General features: G+C 41.2%; 1 protein-coding gene and 1 non-coding gene across 3 annotated transcripts in view; one reads left to right on the plus strand and one right to left on the minus strand.

Annotated features, from left to right (window-relative positions):
- The window catches only part of MAN1A1 (mannosidase alpha class 1A member 1), a 203,980-nt gene that overhangs the window by 153,766 nt on the left and 22,648 nt on the right, over nucleotides 1–27,566 (minus strand). For both annotated transcript variants that reach the window (XM_062186690.1, XM_062186691.1), the window contains exon 3: nucleotides 1,103–1,199. In XM_062186690.1, coding sequence (XP_062042674.1) covers nucleotides 1,103–1,199 — 97 coding nt within the window. The remainder of the gene's footprint in view (nucleotides 1–1,102; nucleotides 1,200–27,566) is intronic.
- On the plus strand, nucleotides 25,816–25,918 carry LOC133757233 (U6 spliceosomal RNA). Its single transcript, XR_009865608.1, has one exon. It is a non-coding gene; the product is annotated as a U6 spliceosomal RNA (small nuclear RNA).

Below are 27,566 nucleotides of genomic sequence, written 5' to 3' on the forward strand. Positions count from 1 at the left end.
TTCATATATTCAAAGTACGGAAAGTCAGGTTCTGCTGGTGAATTCAGTAATCTCAGGATAAGGCTTCATTCCCTTCATCTCATTCCTTACAGACAAAATTTTTGGAGCTAGAAAGAAATGAAAGTGCCATAAGAAAAAGACTGGGTAGATCTCTGTCCCAAAGATTTCATCAAACCCTGTTACTAGCTTTTTCACTTCCAGAATAGAACATTAATATTCACAGTACCAACCATAGAGGCAACTGTGAGAGCCAAATGCAATAGGGCATGCAAAAGTGGATAAACAGAAGTTCAAAAATACTGGCTGAAATCATCCTCACTTTCTCTTCAAAGAAGAGAAACTCACAGCCAAAGCTGATACCCAGTGAAGATCATCTCAACTGGTCGTCTTGGCCAGCCTGCCTATACCTACCCACAACTGATGCAGCTGACGACTGCTTCTCCTGGAAGGACTTCAGGAGCTAAAACATCCTGATGCTGTACCCAACATCCACAAAGTGAGACTCCTTGTAAGTATGCCTCTGTCAGCAGCACTTTTTCTTTTTCTTCTTCTTTTTCTTTTTTTTGACAGGCAGAGTGGACAGTGAGAGAGAGACACAGAGAAAAAGGTCGGTTCACCCTCCAATGGCCACTGCAGCCAGCGCGCTGCGCATGGCGCACCACGCTGATCCAAAGCCAGGAGCCAGGTGCTTCTCCTGGTCTCCCATGCGGGTGCAGGGCCCAAGCACTTGGGCCATCCTCCACTGCCTTCCCGGGCCACAGCAGAGAACTGGACTGGAAGAGGAGCAACCGGGACAGATTCTGGTGTCCCGACCGGGTCTAGAACCTGGTGTGGCAGCGCCGCAGGCCAAGGATTAGCCTATTGAGCCATGGCACCGGCCTGTCAGCAGCACTTTTTCAAGTTACACAGGTCCCTCCTACGTGCAGCCCACTGTGCCATCTGAGTTCATGCTGTGCAGACCTCACAGACAACCCATCATGTATTCAAGTTCCTTAATGAGATGTCTTAGAGGGTCACCTCATTACACAAACTCCCTGCCTCCACCACTACCTATAAATTCAGGTGATACTGTTACTAAGAAACCAAAGCACATTCTACTCACCAAACAAACTGCTTGAATGGCCTTCTTTAGTTATAGGTTTCAGTTCATTTAATCCCCAGGCATAACGTTTATAACTATTCCAAGCATGTTCCATCATCTGAGAAAAGAAATGAAAATAGTATTAAAATTTGAATTGTTTTTGCTACAAAATAAATCATATAATGAAGTTTCAAAGGTTAACACACTAAGTCCACTGCTTAGTAAAAGGATGATGATTAGTTAAAATGGTAATAATGTATAAATATACTAAACAGGTACATGCAAACACAAAAATACACATAAATACATTACCCATTTATGTTCACAAATGAGTATTTTTCATTTTTGAGCCCATTTGATACTATGTAAGAGAAATATTACTTTAAAAAGTCAGTACTCAAAGAAGAAATTTAGCTTATCCTAAATGGATGAGTTATTCCTATATTTATCTATTTCATTCTCATAATGGATTAAATCTGCAAATTTAAAATTCATATTTAAAATGTATTTTTAAAGATTTCATTTATTTATTTGAGAGATAGGGTTACAGACAGTGAGAAAGGTCTTCCACCTGCTGGTTCACTCCCCAAATGGCCGCAATGGCCAGAACTGAGCCGATCTGAAGCCAGAAGCCAGGAGCTTCTTCCAGGTCTCTGACACGGGTACAGGGACCCAAGTGCTTGAGCCATCCTCTACTATTTTCCTAGGCCATAGCAGACAGCTGGATCAGAAGAGGAGCAGCAGGGATTAGAACCAGTGCCCATATGAAACGCTGGCAGTGCAGATGGAGCATTAACCTACTATGCCACGGAGCCAGCCCCTAAAATTCATTTTTGAAGATTTATTTTTATTTCTTTGAAAAGCAGAGTTACAGAGAGAGAGAGGGAGAGACACAGAGAGAGGGAACTTCCATCCACTAGTTCACTCTGCAAATGGCTGCAATGGCTAGGGTTGGGCCAGGCCAAAACCAGGAATCCAGAGGATCATCCAGGTCTCCCACATGGGTGCAGGGACCCAAGTACTTGGGCCATCTTCCACTGCTTTTCCAGGTATATTAGCAGGGAGCTGGATCAAAAATGGAGTAGGCCAAACTCAAATTGCTACCCACATGGGATGCTAGCATTGCAGGCAGTGGCTTTACCCATTATGCCACAATGCTGGCCCCCAAATATTTTAAAAATATTTATTTATTTGAAAGGCAGAGATTCTGGATATTAACCCTTTATCAGTTGTGAAGTTTTGAAAAAATGCTCAGGATCACTAGGCATCAGGGAAACACAAATCAAAAGGACAATGAATTCACCCCCCAGTTGAAATGGCTCTCATATAGAATTCAACAAACAACAAATGCTGGCAAGGATGTGGGAAAAAGGTATCCTAACCCACTGTTGGTGAGAACGTAAACTGGTGCAGCCACTGAGGGTGACAGTATGTAGACACTTTGGAAATCTGAATATAGACATACCATATGACCCAGCCATCCCACCCTTTGGAATTTACCAAACCAAAAGAAATCAGCATGTGAAAGAGTTATCTGTATCCCCATATTCATTGCAGCACAATTCACAATAGCTAAGATATGGAATCAACCCAGATGTTCATCAACTGTTGACTGGGTAAAGAAATGATGTTATATAGACACTGTGGAGTACTACGCAGCTATAAAAAATGAAATCCTGTTGTTTGCAACAAAATGGATGTAACTAGAAATCAATATGCTTAGTGAAATAAGTCAGTCCCAAAAAGACAGATATCATATGTTTTCCCTGATGCAAGGTAACTGAGAGAGTACTTAAAATGTGATGTATTGGAGTGAAACAAACATTTTGAGATTTGATAATTGTTTTCAGTCCTTGTCTCTTCTGTTGAGGAAGAGTTTTTTTTTCCTCATACTAATTGTTGAATTATTTTACTTAGTGTAGGGTTAAATTTACATCATTAAGTAAACTGAAAGTAGATTTTTATAAAAATTAAGAGTGGGGGCTGGCGCCGTGGCTTAACAGGCTAATCCTCTGCTTTGCGGCGCCGGCACACTGGGTTCTAGTCCCAGTCGGGGCGCCGGATTCTATCCCAGGTGCCCCTCTTCCAGGCTAGCTCTCTGCTATGGCCCTGGAAGGCAGTGGAGGATGGCCCAAGTCCTTGGGCCCTGCACCCGCATGGGAGACCAGGATAAGCACCTGGCTCCTGGCTTCGGATCAGCGAGATGTGCCAGCTGCAGCAGCCATTGGAGGGTGAACCAATGGCAAAAAGGAAGACCTTTTTCCCTGTCTCTCTCTCACTATCCACTCTACCTGTCAAAAAAAAAAAAAAAAAAGTGGGGATGGGAGAGGGAAGAGGAAGACAGGTTGGAGTGTGGGAAGGAAGGAAGGTAGGGTGAGAAGTATCACTATGATCCTAAATCTGTATATATGAAATATATGAAACTTGTATAACTTAAATAAAAATTTTTAAAAAGGCAGAGAGAAAGAGAGAGAGAGAGAGAGAGAGAGAGAGAGAGAGAGGTCTTCCATTCACTGAATCACTTCCCAGATGGCTCAGCAGCCAGTTCAGGCTCAGGCCAAAGCAAGGAGCCAGGAACTCTCTTTGCTACCTTCTCAAGTGCATTAACAGGAAGCTGGATCTGAAGTGGGGCAACTGGGACTCAAACAAGCATGATGATATGGGAGGCCAGCTATGGCTTAACCTATTGCACCATAACACTGGCTCCTAAAATTCATATATTTTTTAAAAATTTTTTGACAGGCAGAGTGGACAGTGAGAGAGAGAGAGAGACAGAGAGAAAGGTCTTGAAAGGATTTTCCTGTTTTGCTGACCTCATAGTATACAGGCTGATCTCAAAGCTTATAACTTCAACTATTTTGATGTTTCCTGAACCATACTTGCAGAAAAGTTTTTAAATATCTACAGGAAATAAAAATGAGACTATGATTAGGTCTATATTTTGAAAAGTTTCAGTTTAATATGATTAATTTTAACTTGTGCTTGTTTGTGTGTGTGTTTGTATTTGTCTATGTATATAAATGAAGGTTAGGCTGATTCTGAATACTCCCAATTGACCATCCCCATAATAGCAGAGTTTTTACAAACCAAATATCTTTGCCACAAATTGGTCATAAAAATTATATTCAATGACTCAAAGAATATGTATAATTACCTTTGCATATATTTGTTTTTTAAAAAATACTCAAATTACCCCAATCTCGAGAGGAGAGTCTTTAAAAAAAAAAAAAGAAAAAAGATTTTATTTATTTATTTGAGAGGTAGAGCTACAGACAGAGAGAGGTAGAGACAGAGAGAAAGGTCTTCCATCTGCTGGTTCACTCTTCAAATGGCCACAACGAGTGGAGCCAATCCAAAGCCAGGAGCCAGGAGCCAGGAGCCAGGAGCCAGGAGCTAGGAGCTAGGAACTTCTTCTGGGTCTCCCACCCAGGTATGGGGGCCCAAGTATTTGGGCCATCTTTCACTGCCTTTGAAGGCCATTAGCAGAGAGCTGGATCAGAAGAGGACCAGCCGGGACGCGAACCAGCGCCCATATGGGATGCCGTCACTGTAGGCAGAGGTTTAGCCTACTCTGCTGCAGTGCTGATCCCTTGCATATGCTTTTTAAAAAAAGAGTTGGAAGATCCTCATCTGTCTAGACTTTATTCATACTCCTTTCAGTAACAGAAACCAAAATATGGACCTAATCTGAATATGTTCTAAACCAACTCCTTATTCACAGGCTGTTTCTTACTAAAAGTCCCTACTGAGATCCATACAATTTTATTAATAATGGAGTTTTTATGTTTCTGAGCACAATAATGAGTATCTTTCTTTAGCTACTTCCTTTTGCACTGCTACTGTTACTACTAATAGCTACCAAAAACCTGTACTGTTTGCTGGGTACTCGGCTACCTGTTCTGGCTTTAGGGTTTTACACATTCTTGCTACAATCCTATGAATATGTTTTGTTACCATTTGTTACCCAATAAAGATATTGCAGCTTAAAAGTTAAAAGCAACAGCAATTTAATAGCAAGGTCATGACATTTGACTACAACCCAGGAGCCAGGATTCATTTACTCCCATGTTGACTTGACTTCAAAGTACATGGCATTAACCAACAAACTGCATCATCTTCCTTTAAGGAATCAGCAACAGAATCTTCCTTTAATGTACTGTTGTTTATCTCCCAATAATCAAAGAATGTGCATAAAATAGTGTTACCAGAATTTTCTTCTTATGAGTTAATTTTATTGAAATGTATAATACATTTGAGGGCCAGATAACCTGATTTATAATCCAGAATGCCACTGATACATACTCATGCACAATCATAGTTTTCGTGAGGCTCTATTTCCACATCTGAAAAAATGGGGATAATTACTCACAGGGTATATGGAAGCACCAAAAAAGGTGGCCTGTGTTTTTGCATCTTGCATACTGTTTGATAGATGGCTGATAGTTACAAGTTCATTAAATTTTAAACCTATATTGAAACTAAGTTTCCATGACAAAAAATAGAAAAGTAATAAGCCTCTGAAAGAATAGATATATGAAATTCAGAAAAAACTCCTTGAGATTATATCCAAATTTTTTTCCCATTAAATAACATAGGCATAGACTACCATGATTTGAAGATATCATAAAGCTCTCTCGGAGAGGAATGGGCTGCTTTCCCAAAGGAAAATCTGACACTAATTGCCTACATTTCAAAAACTGCTGTGACACGTTTCTCAAAATGGGTTCCTCATCCTGTGGGATTTCTATGAGTTAAAGTTAAAATAAGACAGCAATGTGATCAAAATGTCCTGAATGGAGCATCAAGAATGTTTTTTCAGGTAATCTGTAAAGCCAAGAGGAACAGTCATGTTGCTACCTAATTCCAGCAGTTGGTCACCTCTGGAAATGGTTTACTACATTAAAGCTAACTACTAGACACTAGGTATGTGCCTAAGTGTACATGCATGCATACAGAATAACCATAAAATCACAATGCATATAAAATAACTTGTTAACTTGGACCTATGACTTATACAAATATTTGAAAACATCAAAATGATACTAGCTATGAGTCAGTTCAAGAACCAAGTGGATGAAGGCGTTTAATCTCTCCAGACTCTGTTCTTGTGAGCTGACAAGACAAGAAGGTCACTTTTAAATTTCAATTGTTAACAAAGAAATCAATAGATAGGACTGATCCCCTACCCCACTTTTCACAGGCCCCTTAATTTTGTTTTGTAGTCTTTCATCAGCTTAATTAGGGTTTTACAGTCTGACATCCCATGTAGAAGGATTAAAATAGGCTTAGACTAGAGGCTGATCAGAACTTCAAATGCAGTACTAAAACCTTCATGAAAAAATAAAATCTGAAAGCAAACCAAAGATATTTTTCTGCATATTTATCTTTGCAATTGTGAAAGGGAACACTAACACTAACAAAAAAACTACTGTTTTGAGACTGGCTCAAAACGGTAATCCTTTATTTCGACCTAGAGAAGATGGAATTAAGGCATAAGATATCCCAGGAAAAGCATTACTTCTTTGAGTATATGCTTACAGAAAAGATTCCTCAATTTGTACTTTCTTCTCAATGGGTATCAGGCTGAGTAATCAGGCAATGTCACTTATTGAATGTCTGCTACCCTATGAATAATAAGGTGCTAAAAGCCTAGAAAGGAAGTAAACAGACTCTATCTTGCCTATAATCAAACAGATAAGGTATGGAAGTTTAACACTCCCTCTTCTTACACAGTCAATAAAAGTTTTTAAATATAGGAAAATAATAAGAATTAATTAAAGTTTGCACACAACTCTTTATTGTACCTAACAATTTGTCTTAAACTTTATGTTCTGACCCAATCAAGGACAGCAGGGTGGGGGTGGGGGGTGAAGTATGCTTGAATTTCCCAGGGTATGCATTTTTGTCGCTATAAACTACCCTTAGCAAACATTTCATTAGCTGAAGCTTTAATCATAGGATCTAAAATTTTTCATAACAAACACATCAAAAATCTTTTAGAAAATTTCACCATTTTTAACAGGTCTTACAAAGGCTTTGGGCTTTTAGTACCCCCTTCAAAGAAGCCTATTCAAGTTCAATTCCCATTTACAGCTCCCTTCTGGGGTGTCTTATACAATATTTCCAGAATTCATAATGTGACCTTGGCCCTTGATGAATGATCCAGAGTCTGGTGCCTGGCCCAAAAGCAGATAGCCTAGGGCTGGCCATGAACATCCTAGGTGAGGCACGCTGGGGTGTGGCCCTCATTCATGGATGAAGTTGGGCCAACCCAAACATTATTCTGCCTAGGAGACATCCACCGAGAATTGGAGGCCGGAAAGTGCTGTAGAAGCAGAGAAGTAAAAATACACAAAGAAAAAAAGCATTAAAAGGAGTTATGAGGCAATTGAAACCATGAGGGAAACAGAAGGCAAGGAGGAAGAGTAAACGGCTGAGAGAGGCTGGAATTAGGTGCTCCGTCATTTGCAAGGTGCACCAGTGGATTATGTTAAGCCTGTAGAACAGCTCTAGAACTACAAACAGAGCTGTTGATGCCTGAATGTGGATGGATTATCTTCATCTCCTCTGTGAGGAGTGGCTCTCTGCCTGCTGCCTGTTTGCCTGCTCCCCGAGAGTCCTTGCAGAAAGACTTCTCATCCACTAGGAGTGATGCATAAGAGCAGGTCACAGGTGTAGGCTTCTGACAAACAGGGTTCACAGGCAAGCTCTGCCAACACAGATGTGACTCTAAGTGAAGCAATTCATCTCCCTGAGCCCACTTTCTGCAGGCATAAAATGTGAATAGATAAAAGCACCAGTCTCATTGGCTGTGGTGATGATTAAATAAGATAATGCACACAAATTACTTAACACATTGCCCGGCACACAGTTAGCATTCAATACGCTTAAGGCCTGAAGCGTATTTTTTTCTAAAAGTCATAAGTATGTTTTGATTTATGAAGGAGCTTCATAATAAGTTTTCCTAGTTTTATAGAAACACACACACACACACACAGCAGGAGGGATGAGGGACAGAGTTATACAAAACTAGGAAAATCCTTATAGATATCTGCATTTTAAAAATACACACAACTATTTGCCATAGAAAAGGTGGAGGGAGAGAGGCTGAAGAGCAGGAAGGGTTTAGACTCTGAGTTCTGAAGAAGCTCTCCAGTGCAGCAAAACTACTGTCCCCACTATGCCAGAAGATATGAGCGCATGTGCCTGGTTCAAGAGAGGTTCAGGGTAGTTTTCAGGAAATCGTCACTGTGCCCCACAGACTTGTGTCAGGGGCATGTTCGAGGGATTGGTGGCTGATGTAGAAGAACATCTGACCACATGAGGCAGTCACACACTACATGCTTTACTGGGTGCTATTTGCATGGGGTTGCATGAGACAGAAACCTCTCATGGCACAAGAGCAGAGACTTAGGGCAGTTTGAGAGGGTCAACCCAGAAGGGAAGGAGGAGAGGGCACTCCCAGAGAGGGCATTAGAGGGAGGGCTTGGGTCTCAGGCCTAGGACTACGTGATGTCCATCAGCAGCCCGGTGGAGTCTCTGGGTCAGCAACAGCAGCTTAGGGTCTTCAAATGACAAGATTTTATCTCATCAATGACCACTAGGTGTTGGGTAAGATTTTGCAGACAGAATAAAGCAGGCAGGCTCTAAATGGCCAAAAAGAAGCTAGGTTGGGCAATTTCAAAAACAATTACATGATTAAACATTGTTTGGTGTCAGTTTTCTGTTAATAGTCTCAGCCTGCAGTGGGGAAATAAGCAATGCCAAGGCCAACGGACAGAGGCTATCTGGCTAACTGATAAAAGTTTGCTCTTTGGAACTACAGGGAAGAGGCTCTGCAGTGCAGTGATACTCAGCACCCCCCCCCCCAATTCTGGAGGATACGGGGGTGGGGGCCTGGTTCAGGAGAGGTCCACGGTGGAAGATCAACCTAACAAACTGGTCCATAGAGCTAACAGGAATGTGCCATGGCTCTTCATACCTACGTTGATGGTTTGGAAAACATGGATTTTAGAAGCCTGATAGTAGTGTCCACCAAACTTTGCCTTAAAGCACTTGACTGCCAGGTAAAAGGAATTTCTAGAGCTTTTAAATAAAATATCAACACAAAATATTTTTAGAGTCACAGTATCCACTTTGTTTCAGTCTTTGGTGGAACTGGAAATAGGAGGAACATCATATAAAATAATTTGCAAGAATTAATTCACAGCTTCTCTAAGCCCTCAGTCATCTATTGGAAAAGAACTCCTAGAAAGCTGAAGAAGAGATAGCAACATAGCCACCTTTGCTCCGCACATCTAATGTTATGAAGCGCCTGTCTTTTCCCATGGAGATGGAGCCACAGATGAGCAGAGGAGTGCAGACAATGCGGGAGCTAGCTGAGGACAGGGTAGGGCAGGCTGCAGTGGGTGAACAGAAGCTGTGCTGCCTAAAGGCTTGATCACTCAAACTCGTTGGTTTTCTCATCCTTAAAAAAGAGTAACTGAATGGGGTTGGTGTCCTGGCACAGAGCGAGAAGCTGCATCCCGTATGAGTTCTGGTTGAGTCCACCTAGCTCCACTTCTGATCTAGCTCCCTGCTAATGCGCCTGGGAAAACAGTAAAAGTTGGCTCATGTATGTGGGCTCCTGCCACCTACAGTGGAGACCCAGATGGTGTTCCAATGCTCCTGGCTTTGGTGTGGCTGAGTTCTGCCTTTGCAGCTATTTGGGGAGTAACCCAGTGGGTGGAAGATGGATGGGACACTCTCTCTCTCACTCTTTCAAATAAATAACAAATATAAAATAAAATAAAAAGAATTACCAATTGTGGCCGGCGCCCTGGCTTAACAGGCTAATCCTCCACCTTGCGGCGCCGGCACACTGGGTTCTAGTCCCGGTTGGGGTGCTGGATTCTATCCCAGTTGCCCCTCTTCCAGGCCAGCTCTCTGCTATGGCCCGGGAAGGCAGTGGAGGATGGCCCAAGTCCTTGGGCCCTGCACCCGCATGGGAGACCAGGATAAGCACCTGGCTCCTGGCTTCGGATCAGCACGATGCGCCAGCTGCAGCAGCCATTGGAGGGTGAACCAACGGCAAAAAGGAAGACCTTTCTCTCTGACTCTCTCTCTCTCTCACTATCCACTCTGCCTGTCAAAAAAAAAAAAAAAAAAACAAAAACAAATTACCAATTGTAACAAGTGCACATACTGTGGGGTGGGATGTTGATAATGGGAGAAGTTATGCCTACAGGAGTATGGGGGTATGTGAGAACTCTGTATATTTGCTGCTCAATTTTCCTGTGAACTTAAAACTGCTCTAAAAGTAATGCCTATTTTTTAAAAAAGAAATATTAACATTATCTCTCTAACAACATGGTCAGGAGATCAAAAGTGATAAGGCAGCAGACTGGTGGAGGACATTCGGTGAGTGTGGCTGACCTGTACCCACACACCCCGCCTTCCTCGGAGTCCACCTAGCTTCAGGAGTCACAGAGACAAAGAAGAACAGCCTGAAAGAAAGTGGGGTTCTAAGGAAACTCGGGGTGTGCAAGGCAACTCATGGAGAGGTGGATTACTGGATTGGAAGGAAAAGAGGACAATGTCACCAGGAGGTGACAGAACACAGAGCCTGATGTGACTCCACATTCACAGAGACTGCAAGCCTGGAGTCTGTCCCAATTACCACTGCCAGATGTTGAGCACTCCCTCACTTGAGGGGTATCAGTCTGGGGAGTGTTCCTCACCCTAACAGTCCTCTTCACAGAGCAAGGCCCTATCTCCAGTCACCTTCTAGCTGTCACTGCTCACGTGGAGGAAAAATAACCTCCCCAGCCACGACAGTTTCTGATATTCCCCCTATCAAATTAAAACACACATTCCTACATTTTGCTCAACTTACTCCTTTCAAATGCTAAAATATGAGTCCTTCTCCCTTTCCCTAAGCCTGCTAAGGTGTTCTAGTTCCAAGATCTCTTTTCCAGTGTTACAATGACAATTCTGCTTATTGAATACCTACTGATGCCAGGACAAGAATTATAAATAGGAATACAGTAGGGTTGCCAGATTGAAGAAATAGAATGATTGATTGCATGGGGCATACTTACACTAAAAAAAGTATTTGTTGTTTATCTGAAATTCAATTTAACTGAGAGTGCTATATTTCATCTAGCAACCTTCGCATATAGAGAGAGGACACAGTCAATCCTTGGTTCTGTCTCCACTGCCGGCTCTCTGGCTGGCGCCCCTGCTCTGCCTTGGGCTCTGAGGAAGAGGGATAGAAAACTGAAGGACCAGACTGAATTAGAATGGCCAGATCTAGGACAACTGGAATGTTGGGGAATGTGACCAAAAGACTGAAGGCCCTAATTAAAGCCATTTAGAAAAAATATAATACTGGGGCTGGCACCTTTGCACAGTAGGTTAATCCTCTGCCTGCAGCACTGGCATCCAATGTGGGTGCCGGTTCTAGTCCCAGCTGTTCCACTTCCAATCCAGCTCTCTGCTATGGCCTGGGAAATCAGTAGAAGATGGCCCAAGTCCTTGGGCCCCTGCACCCACATGGGAGACGTGGAAGAAGTGCCTGGCTCCTGGCTTCAGATTGGCACATCTCCAGCCATTGCAGCCATTTGGGGAGTGAACCAACAGAAGGAAGACATTCTGTCTCTCCTCTCACTGTCTGTAACTCTACCTCTCAAATAAAGTAAATAAAATCTTAAGAAAAAATATAATGCTGGCTAAAGGAAAAAGCGTCTGTGAGCCAGAGTTAGCCTCAGCCCAGCAGTTAGCACTGCAGGCTCCAGTTTGCAGGCACGTGTCTAGGACTAGCCACTCTGCTATGGGTCTGTTCCCACTGCTCAGCAAGCAGCAAGGGGCCCACTTCGGTGGAGGCTGCCCTTCAGTGCCAGCGTCCTGGTCAGCTCAGGCCCTGCTGGAGGTGCTGTCTTTTTGTCAGAAACTAGCAAAAGTCCTTAATACCTGAGATACATAAAGCTTCTGCATGAAATCCTCCATTTTCTGTTCACTGGATTAGTAGCAGTGTCACATTTTAGAAAACATTAAGAATTCTAATTCCATGTCCTACAAATGAAACTGTAGGAGGCTGGCATCAGTGTGGGTTGTAAAGCTGAAGGCTGAAAAGGAAGAAGTGAATTGATTTGTTAGACTCCTACTGTGCTTGTGAGGGGAACTTTGTACAAATTTTCACAACACCCCTCTGGGATGTCACTGTTCCCATTTTATAGAGGAGAAAGCTGATACCCAGTTTAGCAGAGAGGCAAAACAAGGCTGAGAACTCCCATTTCTGATTCTCTCCAGCAGACCACTGAAAGCAGCCCTAACTTTTTTTTTTTTTTAAAGATTTATTTATTTTACTTGAAAGCCAGAGTTACACAGAGAGAGGAGAGGCAGAGAGAGGACTTCCACCTGCTGGTTCATTCCCCAATTGGCCACAATAGCCAGAGCTGTGCCGCTCCAAAGCCAGGAGCCAGGAGCTTCCTCCAGGTCTCCCTTGCGAGTGAAGGGGTCAAGGACTTGGGCAATCTTCCATTGCTTTCCCAGGCCACAGCAGAGAGCTGGATCGGAAGTGGAGCAGCCAAGACTCGAACAGGCGCCCATATGGGATGCTGGCACTGCAGGTGGCAGCTTTACCCGCTACACCACAGCACCGGCCCCAACCTTAACTTTTTTGCTGCTTTCAAACCTCAAGACAAATAGCTGAAACCTCTGAGTTTTCCTGCTGCTCTACGCACAGCGTGCAGCTCTCTCTGGAGTCTGATGAACTATGGTCAGACACTGCACCAAAATAACATGAACACTGGCAATGGCCTTGAACACAGTAGGATACTGTCTGGAACACCTGCATCGCATAACAGAGGCCTGGATTCAAGTTCCTGCTCTACCTTGATCCAACTTTCTGCCAATGCACCCCTGGGAGCCTGCAGATGATGGCTCAAGTGCATGTTTTCCTGCCACACCTGCGGGAGACCTGGATTCTTGGCTTTATCCTGGCCCAGCCTTGGCTGTTGTAGGTATTTGGGGACTGAGCCAGTATAGAGAAGCTCCTTCTGTGTCTCTTCACTGTTAAAATCAAGTGGAAATGAGTAAGTTAAAGATTTTTTTAAAATATGTGCCAGGCTGGGCTTGTGAGCTGACAAGGGAAACCACAGCAATGCCTCTTCTTGCCTACTTTGCAGTCTTCAGCTCTCACAAGCTTCCTTCTCCTCCACCTTAGTTCTCCTGCAGATCTACACCCAAATGTTCTCCACCTGGCCCAGTATGCACCTTGGGCACACGCAACTGCTCTGCTCTATGCTGACCTGGATGGTCTAGCGTAATGGAAAACCACATGTCCCTTCCCTTCCTACAGCTGTTGGCTGCACTGACACCATTCTCCAAGGATCAGCCCACTACCAGTGCAGCTCATGTTGACCAGTTTTTCTCTCCTGATTCTCCACAACTCTACCTCTTCTTGTTCCTCAATGGTGTGTGTGCAATTCATTTGTGACCTAGTACTCAAAGCTGCCTCTTAAGTACTGAGTATATATACATGTGTGTGTAAATTCTCTTTAGGTTTAGATGTCCTAAATTCTCCATCTGCCAATTTTCATAAACATGTTGGAAGACAGAAGGAGACATATAAAGAAAGAGTAATTATTTAATGCTATTGCTTGAGACCTAATGCATCGCCGGGCATTTATTTCCCAGTGAAATGAAAGAGTGGTTAGTAACAGTAATTTCTTTGGAACAAGAGTCAGAATGCCTGATAAAGCCAGCTTAAAAAAATGTGAATTCTAGTAATCACTACTTGTAAAGGGCGGATCGTCCTGCTTCTAAGAAGTTTCTCATTCTCCTATGAAAAAGCCAGGGTTTCTAGTTCTAGCCGAAAAAAAAAAAAAAAAAAAAAAAAAAAAAAGATCATGAACATTTAATGGCTCTCTTTCTCTGTGACCAAATTCTGAAATTATTTTACAATTCTTCTGTGCTGCTACCAAAAGGAAGAGGGCAGGGAGCAAGAAACAAAAACAACACATAGTGAAACAAAAAGAGAAAATTGTTAGTTGACTAATATATAACTACATTTCTCTACAATATTCTAAGAGATATAAGCTTAGCATCTCAAGTTAAAGGATAGAAAAGGCGTGTTTATGTGTGGGTTTCTAGAGTATTTCTTTGGAGTGAAGCTGTATTGCTCCACTTTTGCTTTTTGACAGGCAGAGTTAGACAGTGAGAGAGAGAGAGAAAGAGAGAAAGGTCTTCCTTTTCCCTTGGTTCACCCCCCAAATGGCCGCCACAGCCGGCGCGCTGTGGCCGATCGGAAACCAGGACCCAGGTGCTTCCTCCTGGTCTCCCATGCGGGTGCAAGGCCCAAAGACCTGGGCCATCCTCCAGTGCCTTCCCAGGCCACAGCAGAGAGCTGGACTGGAAGAGGAGAAACCTGGACAGCCTAGGGTGCCGGTGCCCAGGTGGAGGATTAGCCAAGTGAGCCATGGCGCCGGCCAAGGACATTTTCTTTACATGGACGGTTTACCATTGGCAGTTATTTCCTTATCACAACTATCTCTCTTTCTCTTGCTCTCGATCTTGCTCTTGCTCTCTCAGTAAATGACAACAGGCTCTTTATGCAGAAGTTGACACTTGAGTTCAAAGGTTCGACCTAAAAGCTTTTGGTCTGTTTATCTGGCTGGCTTTTAATTAACACTAAAATTGCATTAATTACATTAGTCCAGCCAAGACCTCTAGGATCAATGTGTAACCAGCAAGTGGTTCTTTGCAGGACTGTGATGTTAGCTGATCTCGCCTACCTGGTATCCAAGCCAAGACCTGGGACATATTAACTACTATAGGTTTTTATTTTTTTGCGATCAAGAGGAAATAGTATCCTTTGATAGAATATCATGATGCTCCCTTCATATTACTACAGCTTCAAATTTTCACTTCATTTCTCTTTTTCTAGTAGAGACACAATAATTTGTTTAAATTGAAGTATCTTGTAAGGATTTCGTTTATGGATTTGTCATGTTCAAAACAACTAAACTGTTTTTTAGATTTTTTTTAGCTGTGCAAACCTATGAAGTTATTAGGATTAATGACTTATAACTAGTAAAGTCACTAATTATGAAAACATCTTTAATGATCAATGAAGAAGAATTAGCTTGAATTATATAAAAATGAGCAAAAGTTAGAGGTATTTCATTTTCTAAACTGTCAAGCAGAACAACCTTAGCAGTCAAGCTCTGTTCTTTAGTTATTCAAGGGTAAACTTGCAGGGTATAAGCATGTAAGTCTGTATGTGTGTGCGTGTGTCCTAAAACAGATTTTTTTAAAGAGTAGTTTTAGGTTTACAGCAATGCAGGGAAGAAAGTACAGAGTTCCCATGTATTACCCACAAATCTACAACCTTTCCACCATCAACATCATACACCAAACAGATAAACCTATATTGATGCATCATTATCACCTGAAGTCCCTGCCTGCACCAAAGTTCACTCTCAGAGTGGTGTATTTTACAGGTTTTGACAAATGTACAATGACACAGATCCACCACTATACATACACAGAGCACATATTTTAACTGCTCCAAAAACCCTCTGCTGTGCCTGTTCATCCCTGCCTCTCTTCAATCTCGATTTGATTACTGTCTCCATAGTGTGACCCTGTACAGATTACCACATAAGTGCAGTCAGTATCACACAGCATGTGGCCTTTTCAGAATGGCTTCTTTCACACAGAAATGCGCATTTAAGTTTCCTTCAAGTCTTTTCATGGCTTGATGGTTCATTTCTTAGTACTGAATAATATTTCATTGTCTGGATTTGGCACGGCTTATTCATTTACCTACTGAAGGACATCTTGGTTATTTCCAAGTTTTAGCAATTATGAATAACACTATTATCAAGAGGAGAGTTGTAGGGCACAGTATGGTTTTTTTGTTGTTTAAATTTATTTATTCAAAAGGTAGAGCAATAGAGGGAGATAGAGATAGAGAGAGTACCATCTTGCATCCTTTGGTTCACTTTCCAAATGAGAGAAACAGCCACGACTGGGCCGGATGGAAGCCAGGAGCTCCATCTGGGTCTCCCCTGGGTGGCAGAGACCTCAGTATCTGATCTAGCACCTGCTACTTCCCAGGATGTGCATGAGCAGAAAGCCAGACTGGAAATGGGACTTGATTGCAGGCACTTCGAGATGGGATACAAGTGCTCCAAGCAGAGATATAATCCGCCGTGCCACAATACCAACCAAAGTGTTTCTTTTGACAAATTAAAACCTGAAATTACTATTCTTTTAACTAAAGTGTTATGAATGATAAACTTCAAATTAAATAGACTAGGTATAAGATTTTACATATTACAGGAAAAAAATGATTACTCAAAATAATCCATTATTAACAAGTGGAACATCCATTATTATCCTAGAGTTCATAATCATCTTATGAGATTCTGCAAGCAATACTTTTGTATATTGCAAATAAATTTTTAAAATTATTATCTGGGCATAGCAATAAAAATGTGTAAAAAGAGATATTTCAAAAATTGATTATGAAATGTAATATTTGTGTTTTACTACCAAAAATGTTGGTTCCTAAGTATAATATTTGAGTAGCAACTAGTCATTTCATAAGACTTAAAGTCCATAATTGGGGGCTGGTGCTGTGATGTAGTCAGCTAAGCTTCTGCCTGCTATTCCAGCATCCTATCTGGGTGCTGGTTCGTGTCCCAGCTGCTCCTCTTCCAATCCAGCTTTCTGCTATGGCCTGGGAAAGCAGTAGAAGATGGACCCTACACCCACGTGGGAGACCTGGAAGAAGCTCCTGGCTCCTGGCTTCAGATATGTACAGCTCCAGCAGTTGCAGCCATCTGGGGAGTGAACTAGTGGATGGAAGATCTTTCTCTTTGTCTCGCCCTCTCTCTCTAACTCTACCTCTCAAACAAATAAATAAAAATCCTTTTTAAAGAAAGTCCATAAATGGCATGTTCCAAAAAGGTACTTTTTTATCTTTATAATAGAAATAGCCAATATTTATTAACAGTTCTATGTCGGAAAGTATGTAAAGTATTTGCATATTTTCTCAGTCCCTCAAAGCAACTAAGTCGTCTCGCCATTGAGAGTCACACTGCACAGATGAACAAATCAAAAGGTTAAGTACATTTTCTAAGGTCAGACCTGTGACAAGTGGCTGGCTCTGAATCCAGGTCAACTCTGAAACCTAAGATATATTGTCTTGTACATTGTCCTGAGTCGAACACATGACCCAAGAAATCTGAGAGAAACTTGCCTGCCAAATAGACTTCTAAATAAACTGCTACTCATGTGCTGTTAGTATGTATCTGCAAGCGTTTCCATCTCCTATTTAATTATTCTGAGAAAATTTAACTTTTAAGGTGAAGCTTTCAGAAATATGACAGGTAAAACCAGCTTCCAATCTTTCCTCCGAAAAGTGTATTGACACAGGGAGAAACATTAAATACCCTGGTACAATAAAGGCTGAAAACTACAATCTCTGTTGCTTCTGGCACGCTGTGGGAAAAAGTTATTAGTGTTAGAAAAAAACTGTGCTTTATGGCAACTTTAACCACTAAAATTCCTTTATTTAAAAGATATGTGTTCATCTTTGAGTGTATTATGTAGTTAGCTCATAATCTTTATTTTTGGTTTCACTGCAGATGACATGGTCATCACCAGTAGAATACCCTAATAATTTAATTTTGTGGCTAGTGAAAAAATACATATTAATCAATATACTAGTTTAAATGTCAGTAGCAGTCTAAAAATTATTCTAAATTGGTAACATCAGATATACTGATTATTTTTAAAAGCTCCCTCTGTTATAGTTTCAATTAGTCTTCTACTATGTTACTAAAACTATTACTGGGGGCCAGCATTTTGGTGTAACAGGTAAAGCCACGGCCTGCAGTGCCAGCATCCCATTTGGGCACTGATTCGAATTCCAGCTACTCCACTTCTGATCCAGCTCTCTGCTGTGTCCTGGAAAAGCAGCAGAAGATGGCCCAAGTCCTTGGGCCCCTGCACCCGCATGGGAAACCGGAGGAAGCTCCTAGTTCCTGGCTTTGGAATGGCACAGCTCTGGCTATTGTGGCCATCTGGGGAGTAAAGCAACACATGGAAGACCTCTCTCTCTGCTTTTGCCTCTCTGTAACTCTGCCTTTCAAATAAATAAATAAATCTTTAAAAAAATAAACTATTACTGGAAATAGCAGAATTATTTGAACTGTATATGATATACTACTATATTTAAGGCAATCATTAATATCCATATGTATGTATCATTATCATACTATAAAACAGATTGTTTATGGATTGATGATCATCTGAAACATCCTAGAAATGACAGCAGGTATATCCTGCACCTGAAAATACATTACTCTAGCCATTCCAGTAGAGCTTTAAAATCCGATAAAGCTTGAATTTTTTTCAAATGGTAAAAAAGATAAACATCATTCATTCTATGGCTGCAGGATGGCAAGTGCCCAGCATTAAATATATGCCAGATTCAGCGACCTGTTAAAATAGACTGCATTACTTTGTATTAGCTTTGAGTACAACGACTTCCAATTTTGTACAGTGATTTTATGGCTGAAAAATCGGCCAAAGATCTCCATAAATTTAGGAAGGAAAAAATGCCAAGTTTGTCAGCAGAGATCAAATTATTTTACTATTCAAAAGACTAGTCAAAGCTGAAAAACAATAATAAAAATGAAAAAATATCCTACCTATTTCAGATACTATAGATTGATTTGCCCCACACCAAAAATCTCTTTTTCCCTTTGCTTTTCCCAGAATAGAAGCTATAAAAGTCAAATGTGTGCTGTCTCAGCCTCTGCACAGCAAGAAGTGACCAACAGACACATGCCAAGGTCTGTGGGTGGCCATGTTTTCCCTGGCCCTCTGCCTTGCACCAAAGTGTGCCGCACAGAGGCGTGCTGTCACAGTGCAGACATGCTGCTATCAATGAGTGAAAAGCCAGGGGAACTGCTGGGACCTAGACCCTCACAGGAGTCAGCTGGTTTTGTTTAAAGTTCAAAGGTTATCCCATTATTAACAGATAGGCTACAGCCATTAAGGTTTTAAACATTTAAGAGCTATCTTTTGGTTGTTTTTATGAAACTTGAGTGATTTGTTCAAAATTGAACTCCATACCACACCCCCAACTTGGGAAAATAGGAAGCTTTTTTCCCTGCAATATGTCTTTTCATTATATTGTTTGATAGCTTTAACTATTTTTTTTTAAAGATTTATTTATTTATTTATTTGAAAGTCAGAGTTACACAGAGAGAGGAGAGGCAGAGAGAGAGAGAGAGAGGTCTTCTATCTGCTTGTTCACTCCCCAGCTGGCCACAACAGCCAGAACCACGCCGATCTGAAGTCAGGAGCCAGGAGCTTCTTGCCAGTCTCCCATGAGGGTGCAGGGGCCCAAGGACTTGGGCCATCCTCCACTGCTTTCCCAGGCCATAGAAGAGAGCGGGATTGGAAATGGAGCAGCCGGGACACAAACCGGTACCCATATAGGATGCCGGCACCGCCACAGCGCTGGCCCCGCTCTAACTATTTTCAAAGTTGGACAGGCGACAGTTGTATTATAATCAATAGGATTTACTAGAAATTGTAGGCAGGCCCTCTGATCAAGCTTTGAATGATGTGTAAAGTTGGAGGGCACAAATGATTAAAAAGCAGAAGAGGTAAATATTTGAGTTCCAGGATTTACTTAGAAAACAGCAACATCATGGAATACTTCGAGTAGTTTTCCCCTACACCCATGACTATCATGGTATCCCTTGTTGAGTCTCTGAAATTCAGACTCAGATCTCAGTTCTACTCTGAGGACTACATGTTTGAAAAAGTAAAATATTTGCTTTATCTGGAATAAACTATTCAAGTAAATACTGCTATCAAAGAAGATGACATACTATTTTTGGATAAAAGCCTCAAATATTAATTAAAGCATCTCCAATAATTTGCTCACAATGCTAGTAAAAACTGATTCACCCAGATAATTGCATCTCATTTTGTTAACTATACTAAACAGCTTTGGCTTTTGAAAAGAGCTTTGGTTAAAAACATTTTTAAAATTAACATTTTTACTAAGTACTGTACCTAAGGTTAGCAAAATAATACTATTTGAAATGTAATTTTATCTACTTTTATAGATGATCATAACTGAGCTATAATTCTTTTTTCTCAAGTGTAAAGTTTTCACCCTAAAATATGTATATAAAGCTTCCTCCAAGTTTCATTATAACTATACCAAATGTTATTTAAAATGGAACTGTATATTTGTAATATTCCACTATCAATTTCCATATAAACTGACTCTCTTAATACTATGTATTTTCTTTTCATTGTTTGAACAATATTAGAATTCCATATCCTTCATTTCTGAAAACAAGATTGTTGTTCCAAATGGAAAAGTATGACCTTCTACTGTTGACAGAAAATACCTTCCCAGTACTGAATATCAAAACTGTCCTTGGCTTAGGACTTTCTAACTTGATTTAAAGTATCCTTGTTTAAAATGCTCCATCAAACCAGGAGAGTATTTTGCCGTCTATCAGGATGCTCTATCAGAATTTACCTGGGAGATATCCATCCTGCCTTCTTCTTTGGTTCCCTCTTGGAAGGTAAGCAGCCTCCACCCTCACCCCAACAACTAACTACTCGCCTGTAGTTTCCAACAAGGAAGTGAGGTCCCAAAATGTAATGGATCCAACACATGGCCTACAGCTGTCTGCACTGGGCAATGGCGAAGACATTTCAGGGAAACGCTCCTGTGCTGCAGGTGCTGGCTACTGCACCACGTGCTGTCACACCTGTGTCAGCCAGGCAGAAAGCAAGTTCTTGAAGAAATTCGGTTGGGCAGCAGGGAAGAACCTGTCAGGGTGCAGGACTCTCCAGACCAAATCCCATTCCCTGTTCCTTTGTGACAGGTTCAACCATTAATTGCTTCCACAAACATCCTCTGAGCACCTACAGCTACAATTCTTGCATTCAATTCTTGTCCATAAGGAACTCACTAGTGTGCAGCTGTTAAGTCTAATCTTTTCAGTGATACCTAGTGCTGTAATTCTGGTTCCACTTTGAGTTTTTTGTTTTGTTTTGTTTTTTCCTCTCCCTGATTTGAATCCCCAGGTACTAGGATCTACTCATCTTACATTCATGACTATTATGATATCCCCGGCTGGTAGTCTCTGAAATCCAGACTCATATCTCAATTCTACTCCAAGGACTACTGATACCGACCATCTCTTGTAAAGGAAATGTGTTCTGAGTATGACTTCTAGTCTTTGGGCCCATTAGCCCAGGCCCAGACTATCCAATAAAATGCCATTATTTTTACTGAAATAAGGTCATGTTCCCCTTCCTCAGATCAACTAATTTTTGATGGAGAAATTTCATCAACTCCCCGTATTTTATGGATAAAGCTATTAGTTTTCCTAAAATGTCTTTGGCATGAGGTTCTGAATTACAAAGTGGCAGAACAAGCTGTGGGTAGCAGTCATTTTACAATGGAAAGAAGGTCGGAACTCATTTTCAGCTGCAGTAGAGCTCGATGTGCAGCATGCCGCTCCAAAACACAGCCAAGTCTGTAGCAAGATGGCTACTGACATAGGAGGGTTCGAGTATCTTGAGATTGCAGGAAACAAACCCTTGAAAGATGCCAATTACATTTAAAGCTGATCCCTCTGCATTACAGAGTCTGTGAAGAAGTAGTCACCACTGTTTCACCACTTTAGAGGGTGTCACCAAAATAAACTCGTCAAGATTAACACAAAAATCACATCACAAAATAGCAATTCTGTTGTAAACTGCTTCTTCCACACTTGTAGTAGCTCTGATTTGAAAATGTGGCATACAGATTTGAGTGCAACATGTTTTGTTTGTTCCCTTTCAATGAGATGCTTCCTTTATGCCCATAGATTCAAAGTTGTAACATAATGACCCAAAAAGGATTGAGTAGGTATCACCCTTGCTACAACATGCTCCTTTTGCTAACATTTTGTAAGTCAATAATTTGCTAAATGCCACAAGACAAATGTATTTCCATTATAATATGACCACAAGCTTATTTGCATCACCAATACACAGCAACTGTATCATGTAATCAAGTATTTTGAGTAGCTAATTCATGCCAGGCATAGCTGTTCAATCCATAGTGATGTACAACTGCAAATTACCTTTGTGTTTTTCTCTTGTGGTTCTCAATTTCTCTAAATAGACAACAGAGTGGGAGGCATTGGAATGTGCCCAGTTCTTTCCTACCCTCAGGAACGGTGGTCTCACCAGCTCGCTGCACTCTGTGGTAACGCAGGTGCTGGTGACTAACTGTCCAGTTACCAAAAGGACAAATTATGTGAACACAAGAATGGATCAGTGGGGTCTGAGGTAGTGAGAGAGACTCAAGTAAGTAAAGCTGAGGGAGAAGTGACAGGGCAAGTGATGGTGGAAAAAGCAGTTAAGGAATAAGAACATTTAACACTTTTAGATATGCTCATGGGGCGGGAGAAAGTGAATACAGGAAGTGCACATGCTTTACATAATATTGAGAAATAAAAATGAAACTGGCAAAAATGTTTTGGGCCTTGCAAATCATAGACTATAGTACAGGACTGTCTATACCATTACAGTATTTCAACATACATAGTAATAGCAAGTTCCTAAGTTCAGGTAATTTATTTCCTTATGATCTTCAAAACAAAGCTCAATGGAAAATTAGGAAATTAAGAAAATCAGAAATTTCACTCAATTTTCCACAAGAACAGAATTTTTCCTACCTCTAAATGTGTACTGCATAAGATAAGCACACTGTTTTCCGGTGATATTTGTGTTACTTTTTTTATTTTTTGCCAGGCAGAGTTAGAGAGAGAGACAGAGAGAGAGTTATAGACAGTGAGAGAGAGACAGAGAGAGGTCTTCCTTCCATTGGTTCACTCCCCTAATGGCCCTAACGGCGGGTGCTGCGCCGATCCGAAGCCAGGAGCCGGGTACTTCCTCCCGGTCTCCCATGCAGGTGCGGCAACCCAGGCACTTGGGCCATGCTCCGCTGCCCTCCTGGGCCACAGCAGAGAGCTGGGAGCAACCGGAACTAGAACCCGGCACCCCAACCGGGACTAGAACCTAGGGTACCGGCACCGCAGGCGGAGGATTAGCCAAGTGAGCCACGGTGCTGGCCATGTGTTACATTTAATAATAAAGTAGATATGGAGTACATTTTTTTAACCACTAGAAATTTTTTTTTTCTACTTTTCATTTAATTGTAGACTTCACAGCCCCAGGGGTCTCAGGTATGAATATCCTCACTGTGAAAACTCAGGACTCATGAAGAAGCTATTTGCAAATGAAGTTGTTACTGAAGACTTTTAAACAGAATGATACCCTAGTGCTATGGACATTAGCGTAGACCATTCTTTCTTTCAGGTGGGGGCAGCCCTGTGCATTCCAGGATGCTCAGCAGCATCACTATTCTCCAAACACTCAATGCCTGCAACCCACCCCTAGGTGTGACAGCTACTGTCCCCAGAAATTGTCAAATGTACCCCAGAGGACAAAACAGCTCTGAGAGCCAAGCATTAAAGCAAACTGTTCAATTAGGATAACAATCCCAATACTTACATAGCATTATGCATCAGTCAAGATTCTAAGCATTTTACACATAACATGACTTGCAATTCAATCCTGAATAAAAACTCCATCAAGTAGGGCCTGTTTTAGGCTCCATTTCACAGATGAGGAAACCAAGATACTTGGGAGTTAAAGTAACTTGCTGAGGGTCACTGGCCATACAAGTGGCAGAGAGGGAAATCAATACAGAGTCTGGCTCCAGAGTTTGTACTCCTGATTTCTACACTACACCTGCTAAAATACAGGAAGAATAATCACAAATCAAGTTTTTTTTCATTCAAGATTTTCAATTTTTATTTTCTTTGATAAGCAGAGAAAGAGAGAGAAAGAGATGGAGAAAGATCTTCCATCTCCTTGTTCTCTCCCCAAAATGTTCATTACAGCCAGTGCTGGGCCAGACTGAAGTCAGGAACCTGGGCTTTAATTCAGGTCTCCTATGTGGGTAGCAGAGACCCAAGTTCTTGAGCTGCTGCTTCCCAAGGTGCGTATTAGCAGGAAACTGAATCAGGAACAGAATAGGCAGCAATCAAACCAGGCACTCTGACAATGGAATGCAGGCATCCCAAGCAGCAACTTAATCTCTACAAGGAATGCCTGCCCCTCATTCAAGAATTTTAGTAGTCTTGTAACATTGGATTCCTTAAATATATCTATTGCTTCCTGGATACTCATTTGTAAAACATAAACAACAATGGGATTAAAATAAAATACTCTATCAAAGGCAATTAGTAAGGCTTCAACAAAAGTTTAGGAAAGAATACAATGTTCTTCCTATTTTTTAATACTCCTTACACATCAATACATCATCTTCATTTTCCTTCCCTGTATAACTGCATATAGTAACAGCTGGTTATACAAAGGAATTTCTGTATACCTACTTTCTTTTGATTTGGTTTACTCCTACCAGTAACTTGAGATTCAAAACACCTCTTGGGTAACATCTTTTGTTTGCTGAGCATGAATCATAACAATAGGCACATGAGTCACTAGTGACTGCTGAGTATCTCTATGTATGTAAGGGACTGTGCTTGGGTTACACACTCTATATGCACATCGTATTCTCAAGTGATAAGGGGAACAAATGGCCTCCAACACCCAATGTCTATACTTGTATTAGTTATTTTTCATCACTGCATGAAATACCTGAGGCAGGCTAACTTTATGAAGAAAAGTGGTTTATTCTGGCTCATGGTTCTAGATGTCAGTGCATGGGGGCCTCATCTGATGCTGGCCTTCATGCTGATAGTCTTAAGGTAATGCACAGCACTACGTGGTAAGAGTCAAGAAGCAGGCACGTCTGTCTGTACCGTAGGGTCTCTTTTACCCTCCTCTTAATGCTACCAGGATTCAATCATGGGCCCCCATCCTCATGCCCTAATCTAATCAAATCAGCTTCCAAAGGCTCCGCACCTAAACACCATAGACCATAGTCAGATTAGGTTTCTACCTCCTTAATACATTGACAAAAGACTTTGGGAATTAAACTCCTGCTTGAGATGGAGAAAGTGGAGACAAATCACATTCAACTATAGCAATGCTTTAATCTCTCAACCTGTGAATGTTATTTTATATACAAAAGGACATTGGAAGATATAAATAAACTTACTTAAGAATAACTAAAATGACCTTAAAATTAGAGACTAGCCTGCATTGTCCAGGTAGGTAGACCCATTTTAATCACCTGATCCCATAAAGGCAAAAAACATTCTCCAGCTGGGGCACAAGAACTGAAGCAGAAGAGAAAGTCACAGAGATTGAAGTGACTAGGACTTGATGGGATATTGCTTGCTTGGAAATGGATGGAGTATGTTCCTTTTGGAGCACATACAATGGTACCTTTTGATCTGTGGGGAATGTGTTCCAAGAACCAGTAGAGGAGTGAACTCTTGAACACACTGAGCCATACATATAGTATGTTTTCTCTGACACATATGTACCTATGATAAGGTTTAATTTATAAATCAGGTATAGTAAAAGCTTAACAACAATAAAATAGAACAAGTAAAACAAAATAATGTACTAAGGGTTATATAAATGTGGGCTGTCTCTTGAAATAGCGAGGACAAATATTCATGTTTTCAGACTGCAACTGATCATGAGTAACTGAAAATGCATAGAGAAGAGAGGTTGGGGGAGGATGGCTACTTATTATAACAGTGGAACCATAGAGAGAATAACATGGCCCTGTGCAAGAATGACAAGCAAATTTATAAAGCATTCTATATTTTTAAGATTGTACAACATGGTGAATATACTTTAATGTATTTTTATCCTTGAAAGTTGCTGAGAGTTGATTTTAAGTGCTCTTACCAAAAAAAAGGTGAGGTAATTGATATGTTAATTAGTTGGATTTAGTCATTCTACAAGGAAATGTATTTTAAAAACATGATACATGCAAAAAATACATATGCATTTTATCTGAATGAATGAATGAACACAAGGGTACTTCAAAAAGTCAGTGGAAAATGGAATTGATAGTTTATTTTGATGCAAAAATTTTGAAGTTCATATATCTTTCTTTCATAATACAATTCCCATTAACTTTTTTTAAAAAAGTTTATTTGAAAGGCAGAGTTACACAGATAGGGAAAGACAGAGAGAGATATCTTCCACCCACGAGTTCACTCCCCAAATGGCTGCAACAGCCAGGACTAGACCAGATTTAAGTTTGAAGCCAGGATTTCTTCTGGGTCTCCCACATGGGTGGAGGGAACCCAAGCACTTGGGCCATCCTCTGCTGCTTTTCTAGGTGCATTAGCAGAGGGCTGGATTGGAAGTGGAGCAGCTGGGACTTGAACCAGTGCATGCATATGGTTGTTGACTTTGCAGGCTGCAGCTTTACCTGCTATGCCACAACTCCAGCACCTCCATGAACTTTTTGAAGACCCCCTCACAGAAAATAGAGAGGGGCAACAGTAACAAAAAATGCAGGTGGCTTTGAGGAGTTGAGAGTCTCCTGGCTGACAGCCAGCAGGACATGGTGACCTCAACCCTACAGTTGCAAGGACCTGAATTCTGCCAACAACACAACCGAGCTTCTAAGCAGATTCTCTCCCAGGGACTTCAGATAACAGTCCATGTCAGCCAACATCTCCTTTTTGGTATATGAGACCCAATGCAGAGAAACTAAACAAGCCCAGTGCAACTCTGATGAATGGAACTGTGAATTAGTAATTGATCCTGTTTTAAGCCACAATATTTATGACTATTTGTTACAGCAGCAAAAGAACATGCTCAAGACAAGCAGGAAATTTGGCCACTGATAAATAATGAATTAGCAAAGGCAGGTAGGAGTTTAGAAACCCGGGTCTTTCAAACCCTTAAACTATTTCCTTAAATAATCATATCTGCATTGATTTCCTAACATGCAAATTGTTTAGCATCCACTTACAGCCTTCTAACAGATGCCATGAAAGGCAGGCATGCTCATCACTTTCACATATGAGAGACAGAGACTCAAAGGCACTGTGTATGGATGGATGCAGGGTTGGACTGTTAAGAAGTGACACAGCTGTGAGCTCTTTCATCTCACTGCCTTTATAAACCTGTGCTGCCTTTAACAGCAAGAGAGTAATAAATATAGAGGTTTAAACAAAACGAGTCACAAAAACACAGGGGGAGAAATGATTTTCTGCTGGCAGAGGTAAAAACAAGTAAGAATTTATGGAACAGCTAAGATTTAAATCAGGTCTTGATGGACAGGTGGGATTTCAAAAGATGAATGGTACGACTTAATTATTTAATTGATTCGGAATCAATTCCTTTTGTGTGTGTGAGCACTTGTGTATGTGTTAGAGAGTGTGTGTGTGTGTGTGTGTGTGTGTGTGAGAGAGAGAGAGAGAGAGAGAGAGAGAGAGAGAAACATAGGGAGAAGGGG

This window comes from Lepus europaeus, chromosome 3, assembly GCF_033115175.1.
Source record: "Lepus europaeus isolate LE1 chromosome 3, mLepTim1.pri, whole genome shotgun sequence".
Classification (NCBI taxonomy): Eukaryota; Metazoa; Chordata; class Mammalia; order Lagomorpha; family Leporidae; genus Lepus; species Lepus europaeus.